The sequence below is a fragment of the Atheta coriaria genome, unplaced genomic scaffold (genome assembly GCF_025399875.1).
Source record: "Atheta coriaria isolate IRGN ID8LTWV9N9 unplaced genomic scaffold, Caltech_Dcor_3.1 hic_scaffold_6_pilon, whole genome shotgun sequence".
Lineage (NCBI taxonomy): Eukaryota > Metazoa > Arthropoda > Insecta > Coleoptera > Staphylinidae > Dalotia > Dalotia coriaria.
Window position 1 is genome coordinate 643,611 of NW_027045448.1, and position 10,168 is coordinate 653,778.

Sequence of the window (10,168 nt, forward strand, 5' to 3'; positions counted from 1 at the left end):
TTGGCTCTTGGAAAGCGCGCGGTGCCAAAACAAATCCATCGTGTCGGCAGCGCGCGTAGTTAAATGTAGTTAAAGACCCATGAATCGTTCCGGTTTCGCGCGATCCTCGCCCGCATCCGCACCAGCCTGCCACGACAGACACTTGCGAGCGTAGTAAAGTAGATCGAACACACGGTGCCGGCGCGTTAACAACTTGAACGGCAAACAACAGCACTCAATTTCATTTGTCAATATGTTGCTCCGACGCACACTTACGCAGGCGGCGGCAGCTACCACGCCGGAGCACTATTAACTACCGCCAAAGCGAAAGCTGCCGGTGGTTGCTAGTTGGTGTGCAATATAATGGCGTCGTCAGCAAGAAACATGCAACGAGTTGTGTACGTACGCCGGATTCGCAAGCGCGAAGCACGAAATGGAATGACACAGCTTTTCGTTCGGGTTGTTCGGCTTGCCGTCGTCAGTCAGTCAGTTGCTAGCGTTTACTCACAGCCACTATTTGTTAAAACCAATGCTTTTTGGGAATGAGGGGAAACCGGCGGTGGGGGTTTATTTGTTGCCGCCAGCAGAAACGCTCGTTTACTCTGTAATCCATTTTGAACATAGCGAATATTAAACATTTCGTCCTAATTGTAAATAGGCGACAGCATGAATTATAAATGCCCGTCGAATTTTATTACTTTACTGGTAAATCAATATGTTGAGGTCGCATATAAAAAGGCTATATTTTGGTAGACGATATTTACCTGTACGAATATTAGTGCCGGTTGAGTGCTAGGACGTTAAAAAATTGTCCAGACTACGCGTGCAAAAAATAACCTTCCGAGCTTGAACTTTCCGAACGCTTGAGCACTACTAAAAACTGTTTTTTTCATTTGTTTGTCTGCTATGTTTGCACCCTCTTTCGATGGCTACCTGGCGGTTACTGCATTCATGCATACTCTATAAGCTCCATATATTCGAATTGTATTGCAATCCTGTGAGAACACATCACAAAAACGGAGTCTATTGTGTGCACCTGATCATGATCCAAGAGTTTCGCTGCTGAGACGTATTGTGAACCTAACAATGCAAACTGTTTCAAAGCGATATTATTGAGTATGAGCGTTATTGTACTTGGACATAATTTAAACCATTCAATTTTTATGTGTTTCATTAAATTCACAACGATTATGCATTTTAAGTCACAAAAAAATCATTTTGGTATTGCAATACTATTTCAACTCACAGTCATTGCAATATTGTACCAGTGGGAGAGCTATAATATAACCTTCCGGTATGCTTCATTTTTTGTTCAAATACCTTTGTTGCTATATTTTTATGCCATTTCTGCGCACTTCCGATTTTTTGTGTCCGGGTAGTGACGATGGGAAAAGTAACAATTTTATGTTATGCGTCGATACATAAAAGAATTTCGTGTGGTGAAACGTTGGAAATTTTCAATTTTCTAGCGTACGAATGGGTCGGATGGCGGAACGACACGGCCGGCTGGGCAGGACATCCCTTGGAATTAGTTTTCGAATTCGATAAAGTACGAAATTTCAGCGCTGCACACCTACACACCAACAATCTATTCACCAAAGATGTGCAGGTATTACATTTATCTCTATTTATTTCCATGCTTTTTATACACATACATACAGTGTCGCTCACCTTAGCGATGAGTACATTCTTATCGTGCGACTACTACCCTTATATTATCACGACTACACCGGCGTAATGGTCGGCCATTTCATGGCGCCGAAGAAAACTATATAAGCCAAAGATATGGGATGGAAAAGCAAAAAGGCGGCGATGTTGTGCAGAAAGGAGGCCGTATTGTATCAGGTTGTAGGACTACAGTCCTGGCCATAAACATGCCAAGCGTTTCGCGCCGAAAAAAGGGCTGAAAAGTATCAAATTGTGTATGGTACACAGACCGTACACAAAAGACACATGAAAGAGTAACAAATCTCTAGCAATACAATGTAATTTTCTTTTTCTGCGACGAACATATTATTTTTAACAATAAAAACATTCCAAATTGGAACTTTTACATTCCATTTAAGCTTTACATTTTGTGTATTATAACTAAACATGTATCCATACATTTTTATACCATTAAATAAGAAGCTGATGTTATTACCATTAATTTATTCGCAGGTATTTTCACATGCAAAAATTTTCATCAGCATTGGCGGAAACGTGTATAACGGAGAACCTGTGCACTTCTCCTATATGCCGGATTTGGTTCTTGAGCATGCACGCAATGTCACCATAAAGCTGCACAATCGCATTGGGAAATTCATCAAGTTACAACTGTATTTTGCATCCCGCTGGATTCTCCTCAGTGAGATATCATTTGATTCCGGTAAGTCTCACTTGAGAATCTCAAAATACGTGCGACAATGAAACTGAAGCGAGTAGCGCTTTTGATTTCTTGATAAATAAAGAAACATAAAATCGCTGAGCGGAAAATCACGAAAATAATAACCAGAAACCAATTTTGCTGTAGCTATAGAACAAACTACATATTCGATTTGGAAATAGGTAAATGAACGATTGTTTCGCATTCTTGCAGTAGCAATATTGCTATCCAAAAATATATATGACGAAACGACTGTTCGGTAAGGTTCTGAGGTATTGTTGTTATGCTCGGATGCATTCACCTTCTGTGCCAAACCGCCGCTATGCACGACCACTTCGAGCAGGGCGAATAACTTCCAGTGCGCTCCAAGTTGGCGGCGGGCAGTTGTTCGGGCGGCTGCAGTCGAAAATGGTAAATCGTTACGCTCGCATTAATCTCCATCAAATAAATCAAAACTGTCTGAAGCATGAGAGAGTCCACTATGCTGCTTAGCTCCACGACCGCCCCATCGATTTTACGTTCCAACTTAAGCGCTGGTCGTGCAACCACGACCTGCCGCCGCACAACTAAGTGCTGTTTACTATAAGCCTCGAATTGAGATTTTGATCGATGCAAATTTAGTAATTAATTACACTGCGGTCGGTGCCAAACAAAAAATATTGACGTGGTGGTTTGTCGCCAGTATGTCGAATTTATACACAATTGTTTTTTATTTTTGCTCTGTTCACAGTGGTGGTAAGCGGAAATTACACGACCGGTGAGGAAGACACGATACCAGAGTCAGAGTACAACATCCCCGATCACAATTACGTGGGTGAGCACACCCAGTACAAGGACGACGATCAAGATCAGGGCCGCGAGTATCCGCTGCAGAGGGACGAGGTGAAAACAATATCTGCAAAGACAAACTTTAATCGACATCCAGGCGGAAGCGCGAGCGGAAGCAATGCGGATGCGGCCGGAAGCGGCAACGAAACGAAGCCGTACATTGGTTTCGTGATCGGTGTACTCACCGTTGTCATTCTACTGCTTGTCGGCGCCATCGTCTTCATCGTTTTCCGCAATCAGCGCATCAAGTTGAATGCGACGCGTTCGGCGACGATTCAACGAGATGACATCAAGCGTTACGATGCCGATCACAAGGTACAACGTACACTCCTTAATTTCCTTTGTTTGCGTCTTTCTTTTTTTCGACGGCTAGACACGCGTCGTAAACAAACATGACTGTTACCGCCCTATGACATCGTCAACACGCTCATCAACAGACGGAGTGTAAAGGAGAAACATAACGGATATGTCGTGGTCGCCGTCTCTTTTCACCTTTTGCACGTCGTTTCATTTACTTTACGTTTTGTCGTGCAAATCTACAAGACCATTGGCGTCTTTATCGGAGTAAAAAAAGCACGAGAAGCATCAGAAAAAAGGGGCGGGCAAACTGCGTTAATTTCCGCTTTAAGGGCGCCACCTCGGCCTCTGATATTACACAATAGAGGGCTATTAAGATAACGAGCCCAGGTTGCATTTTAACGCGTCGCGACGCGCGCTTATCACGCCGACAGATTTCTTTTCTCTGCCGGCGCCCATCTTTCTCTACTTTCAGGCCGCATCCTTCCCTTTCCATTCCGGGTAAGCCGTTAACTTCCATTTAATAGTTTAATGTACATCCTACGCTTTCTTCTCGTATTCGCAGCCGAAGACTGCGTTTAGTCATCATTAACGTTTTTACACCAGCTTGTTTAATTTGAAATAAAACTCAAGCGCTTAACTTTTACTGCTGGCCCAGCTACAACATGTAAGATGTTTTATTGTGTGCTTAGATGGACGAATGTGATAAGGCGGTGTTGTATCAAGAAAGTCTGCGGCCGATTTACACTGCTTCGCAGCCGCAAGCGCAACAGTATCCTCAGCAACAGCAGCAGATTCGGGAGCATCGGCTTTCCCAGCATCATCCGCACAGTCCAGATTACACAGGTAAGTGACTGGCATTTAAATCGTCTCCTCGCCTGCTTTGCAAGATTTTATGTGTGTCGGCTGGAAGCTTGCAGCTTTGTCGTTTTAACGATATTGGCAAGTTCTAATTCCACCTGTCTGATTGCTCGTCCCGCAATGGCGCCGGATTAACGTCGGAGAGTGTTTGCTCTTACTTCGGCGTAAACGTGCTCGACGCTTTATGCAAACAGATAAAACACGCCACTCAGACAATCCTCCAAATAAACTGATTGTCGGATATTTGCACAATTTACGCCGCTTTCAAAATTCATTTTAATAAATGTTCCACTTGCAAATTCGTTGAATTTGTTTAATTTCAGAAGTTCCCGATGTGATCTGCCAGGATTACGCAACTCCGCACATGGGCCGCGATTTTACCTCAACGTCGATACACGCAACGCCGTCAATACACAGTTTCTTGCCTAAGGCGCCGCCGATTCCACCCCCGCCGAGCGGCTACTACGCCACCGACGACATTCGCGATAATCTCAATATGGAATCACCGCCGCTCACGCCATCGGACTCACTGCGTTCGAAATTGAGTCGACATTTTTTGCTACCGCTGAGTCCAGATCACCAGCAGCCCATGCTACTGCCCAAGCTGGAAGATGTCGTTGTTGAGATGGTCCCTTACGACCAATTACAGATAATCGAAAAACTAGGCGAAAGTCGCTTCGGTGACTACCACCTGTGCAAGATGCAGAAAGCCTACGAAGATCCCAAGCTGGTTGTCGTGCATTCCCTGCGCGTGGAAGCGCTCGCCAAGGAATTCGACACGGAGGTGCGTTCGTTAGCTCGCCTCAAGGATCCAAATATTGCACAGCTACTGGGCGGTCGTTTGGATTCTCAGCCAATATGTGCTGTGCGCGAATATTACGAGATGGGCGATTTGTGTCAGTTCTTGCAAGAGCACGTGGCGGAAACGACCACCCCACTGACTTCTGGTGCTAATACTTTAAGGTAAGCGCCTTGCAACCCATTACCAAGTTTTCCTTCAAATTCTGAACGAGATTGTAGCAAATGCGGCAAATGTTTGTCTTTGCTGCCAGTTTGAATTTGGACTTTGATGATCCGAGTTTATTTGATTGTAATTGCCAGCATTGGAACGCTGTCGATGGGAGGAAGCGATTGACTCAAGTGTTTGTTTTCCAGTTACGGATGTTTGGTGTACATGGCGACGCAGATTGCTTCCGGGATGAAGTGTTTGGAGAATTATCGATATGTTCACAGGGATCTAGCAACCAGGTAAACAGTTACAAATATTTACCGTAATATAAAAATGTTACATTTAAATTTTAAATTGTTGGAGAATTTTTGATTAGGTAATGAACTTCGTCCCCGAGCCGCCCCGCTATTAAATTAAAGTTTATTTGTCTTGCATGTACTTAGATACTTACTTAGTTACTTACTATGAAGTTGTTTCGAGTGTTTAGCTGACGACTGTCGGGCGTACTTTCCATTACCACCAGTCGGTCGGTCGTATCGCACCCGGGAGTTTGGCAGGACTTATTAGTAGCGAAAACGGTTCACCCCGGTTATTATATGGCAAACGGCGGGTAATTAAAATACGCTCGCGTTTTACGAGCGAAGGATTTCGTCTTGAACAGCGGTGAGGTGTGCGGCAAGGGGTTGGCTGCGTGTACGTCGTGTGTGCAAGGACCCGCGGGAAAGAAGGAGTAGGACTAACTGAGGCCGAATGTGTCGTGACAAGCCGGCAGCGCGACGCCGTACTTCTTTGCAAGGCAGCCCCTTGTGCATAAATATGGGCTGGTTAATTGAAATCTTAATTTTCTTAGAAAGAAAGAGGGTCGGTTTGAGGTGCAAGCAAATTAGCTAGCGAGTCAACTAAAATTGAATTTATTGTAGAGACCACTTTTAAATCCTTTTCAAAATACGACTTGGAAAACATTCAAATTCCCCGTTTTGCTTTGTTTTATATAAGAACGAAACGAGACACACTGTATGACATGAACATTTTATTTATTTATTTCGAACGCGCCCTTTTCTGCCTTTAATTACCCAATTTACTGCTTTAAAATTCTGCTTTTCAACGCGCACGTTTTCCTTCAAGTACACGAAGTAAACTTATTGTTTGACAGGTCGCTCCCCGACAATTCTACACAACTTTACAGCGCGCCCCCAATTTTATTTCATTTAACACGCTGCAATTATTAATTGCTTGATTTATTTATGGCGCGACGACAGGCGTGATGCTAAATTTTATTTTCACTGCTTTGTTCGTTGGAAATAACTTGCTGTTGGAAATAAAATAAATTAATATTTCTCGTACTATTATTATCACTTAATAACTCTTGTTTATTTTTGTAGGAATTGTTTGGTGAATCCACGATATCAGATAAAGATCAGCGACCTGGGCGCCTATCGAGAAGCATACGCACACGATTATTGTCAAATCGCAAGCGGCGTCGTTGGGGGTGTCCCGATTGACGGCGGCCGGCGTCCGATGCCTCTCCGCTGGATGGCCTGGGAGAGTGTGCTGCTGGTAAGGAGCGAACTTTCCACTTTGTGACCGGCGAGTCCAATCTTCGCGTAATCCAATCGCCGTTCATTAAGCCCAGCCGAGATCTTTAATGCGCTTCCCTGCTTCCTTACTCGCTTACGACTTCAAGTCGGCGACTTTGGCCTCCGCTCTCGATTAGTCCGATTAGGTTCGATTTGCTTCGATTAACTAATACTCACCATCAACAACCTCGAGTTTGGCAAACTAAGCGCGCTTGAGGTTTTCCCGACATCATTCGTTTAGCGCTAGTTTATTTGCTGTGCGGCGTCTCTCGAGCTTTTTGCTTTAGTTGGTTTTTTGTTTTTGTGCTCACTGCGGAACGTCACACGTTGTGTTTTTTTTTTCTTTCTAGGGCAAATACACGATGAAAAGCGATGTGTGGTCGTTCGCAGTCACGCTCTGGGAGATATTGACGTTCGCCAGGGAACAGCCGTTTGAAGATTTGAGCGACGAGAAGGTTATCGAAAATGTCACTCATTTCTATCAAGATAATGGCAAACATGTGAGTAAGCTTTTCACTAGTTTTTAGCAATAAAAATTCCAGCTAGACGAATATAACAAACTGTATAAACACAATTTGATATACTAAACATTTTCATGTAAAGGTCACACCTGCCCAATGTGAAAACAAAAGGAGTAATAAAACTCATTTTTTAACTCCGCTCACAAATACACACAACACCTGCACACACATATAAATTCTCGTATGTGTTTAATAGCCATGAATAATAAAACAATAAGCAATTAATTTTCGAAAGCACACAAAGCGACATTAATTAAAACGTGTTTAATAACGCTGTTCTGTTCGCAATTAATTTCAGATGCTATTAAGCGTGCCAATCAACTGCCCGAAGGAGATATTCGACCTGATGTGCGAGTGCTGGCAGCGCAATGAGTCAGATCGGCCAAACTTTCGAGAGATTCATCTTTTCCTCCAACGGAAGAACCTCGGCTACACGCCCGATCTGCATTAATTTCATCGAATTTGACACCGGACGTGGTTTATAAATATCCTGTCCAAAGGTGGCAGGCGCACTCAACGCCCACACTGCTTCAATGTGTTCCTTAAATATCAATCTAAATATATCACTATCATCAGTATCAACCGAAACGAACGAATTGTAATATACTGTAGTGACAATTGCAATTAGGATATAACAACAATAGCACTTAAATGCACTTTGTATGATGTATATTCTAAATGGCTCGTTTCTATCGCAAAAATTGTATTTGTTATAATGAAATGAGGAAAAAATCACATCACTTCAGTAACATGGATGGTGAGAAGATAAAAATCACAAATATCCCTTGACAATAATAAATGTAATGAGCACACGTACATGTCATTATCACAGAATAGTTAGAGATGGATTTAAATGAGTTTATAAGAAAATATTTAACAATAAGAATCATATATAAGTTATAACGAAATGAAAATGAAAACAATTGGGATATGTCAGATAACTAATATAAACTAAGATAATTGATAACACGTGTGAATATAAAAGATATACTTACGATAAATTTATAAAAGAATTATGATTATATAAGTTTTTATATGCCAGTGCTAAAATTGTAATTTTACGATTTATAATCTCAAAATTTTGCAATTCAACATTTATTACTTGCTAAGATAATGTTCAACAATTGATTTGAAACTAGCTTTCTAAATTTTTTATCTTTTTATATTGATTTACCAAAATTATTTGTTTGTCTGAAATGACTTTCGATTTAAGTACTCCTTATTGCTTTTGAATTTATTCCAGTGCCTTTTTTATACCTATGTATACCTAAGTTGCTAATGTGATTACAAATCATTGTACAATTTAATTTCACTAACAATATTACTGAACATGTGAAGTAAATGGAATAAAAAGAATTGTAGTCATATCAATTAAACAGAAACTTAACTACATATGTGAAATAATCATAATCAAGTAAATTGTTGCTAAACTAAGAATACTAAACTGAAAACTTAAAACCTATATAGCTCTATAAATTTCTCTTGATATAAGTCTGTAAATATGTAATTATCACACACCATTGTAACTATTCTACATAACCATCTCCTACAACTCAAAAAATCTGTCATCATGATATTTCTATTATTGTGTAGATAAATGCACGTTAGAAGCATTTAATTGTAAGTTTGGGAAAGTGACGAACCCGCAAATATAAAAGCTGTAACTATGTACATTTAAGCATAATCAATAATCAACTAGATTAGTTAGGTTTTAAATGTTTTTGTACATTTTTTTAAAATTTGTGAATATTTATATCAGTATGTAAGATAACTATAGAGATGGTAATAATGCTGATCGAATGCTATAACAAATGAACGAAAAACTATGTAATTACAAGTATCAAATGTAATATCGTTTGTTAACATCTGGTACAACGGACCAAACTGGGAAAATTCCACAAATGAAGAATTATGAATCATTATAAATAATAAAAAAAAAACTGTCAAAAATTGTCTTTTGATTATTTTGATCTTATTTAAGCGCAATTAAAACTTTGATGTGTTATCAGTTAATCAAAGCATTACACTTGCTTCGGAGGGGTGTAAAACATTAACTACATCCCTTCATTGGTGAGGAAATTAAAGATTTCTTGATAACAAGATTTTGTTTGAGTGTATTAACAAGGGTTGCTTATGATTACGGGTGTACAGCTAATAAGATTCAGAAAATATCATCTGCTTCCGACTTAATGACTTCTTGCATACACTTTTTGAATACTAATGACTGCACTGTTAATTATCAACTAAATTAACAATTTTAGTTTAACTGATGTTTTTTTTTGTGCAACAGATGCCAATCAATCATTGTCAGCTGCATCCAGATCAATATCTCGCAGTAAAAATTGAACTTTTCTTTAGAATCAGAGCTTTGTCTGGAACACCCACCCCTTCAGTTTTTCGCTTTGATATTGGTTCGTGACCTGCATGCGTGAAAATTTTTGAAACGGAATGTCCACGTCGGCGAAGCCCTTCTCCAGAAACCTGCCCTCTTGGCCGCCAGCAATTTTCACGTTTCATTTAAAGTTTCACTCGAGCACCGACTGATAAATTGATTTGCCATTTATTTTTTCTCTATCGTTTCTTTCACAAGCAGTTTTTTTTTTGCGTTGAGGCTTCTCATTCTCTTCATCGTCTGCTTCAGCTTTCTGGATGATCCACGTTTCATGTTTTCAATCCGTCCGAAGACAACCAGACTTTCAATTTACAAGAATAATGTTGAATTGCTATTCCTGATGCGTTAGGTAGATGCTTTTTTGCAAGTTTCATTTTTTGCATTTCAGCATTTAAGCCT

General features: G+C 40.6%; 1 protein-coding gene across 2 annotated transcripts in view; it reads left to right on the forward strand.

Annotated features, from left to right (window-relative positions):
- Ddr (discoidin domain-containing receptor 2) overlaps nt 1-9,316 on the forward strand; it is a 68,549-nt gene extending 59,233 nt beyond the window's left edge. Inside the window, exons 7-15 of one of the 2 annotated variants that reach the window (XM_065304756.1) lie at nt 1,449-1,588; nt 2,140-2,347; nt 3,075-3,487; nt 4,162-4,315; nt 4,654-5,293; nt 5,486-5,578; nt 6,662-6,836; nt 7,207-7,356; nt 7,676-9,316. In XM_065304756.1, the coding sequence (XP_065160828.1) occupies nt 1,449-1,588; nt 2,140-2,347; nt 3,075-3,487; nt 4,162-4,315; nt 4,654-5,293; nt 5,486-5,578; nt 6,662-6,836; nt 7,207-7,356; nt 7,676-7,828 (2,126 nt within the window). In that variant the 3' untranslated portion in view covers nt 7,829-9,316. The remainder of the gene's footprint in view (nt 1-1,448; nt 1,589-2,139; nt 2,348-3,074; nt 3,488-4,161; nt 4,316-4,653; nt 5,294-5,485; nt 5,579-6,661; nt 6,837-7,206; nt 7,357-7,675) is intronic. The other variant, XM_065304757.1, reaches the window with a different exon arrangement.
- The last annotated feature ends 852 nt before the right edge of the window (nt 9,317-10,168 follow it).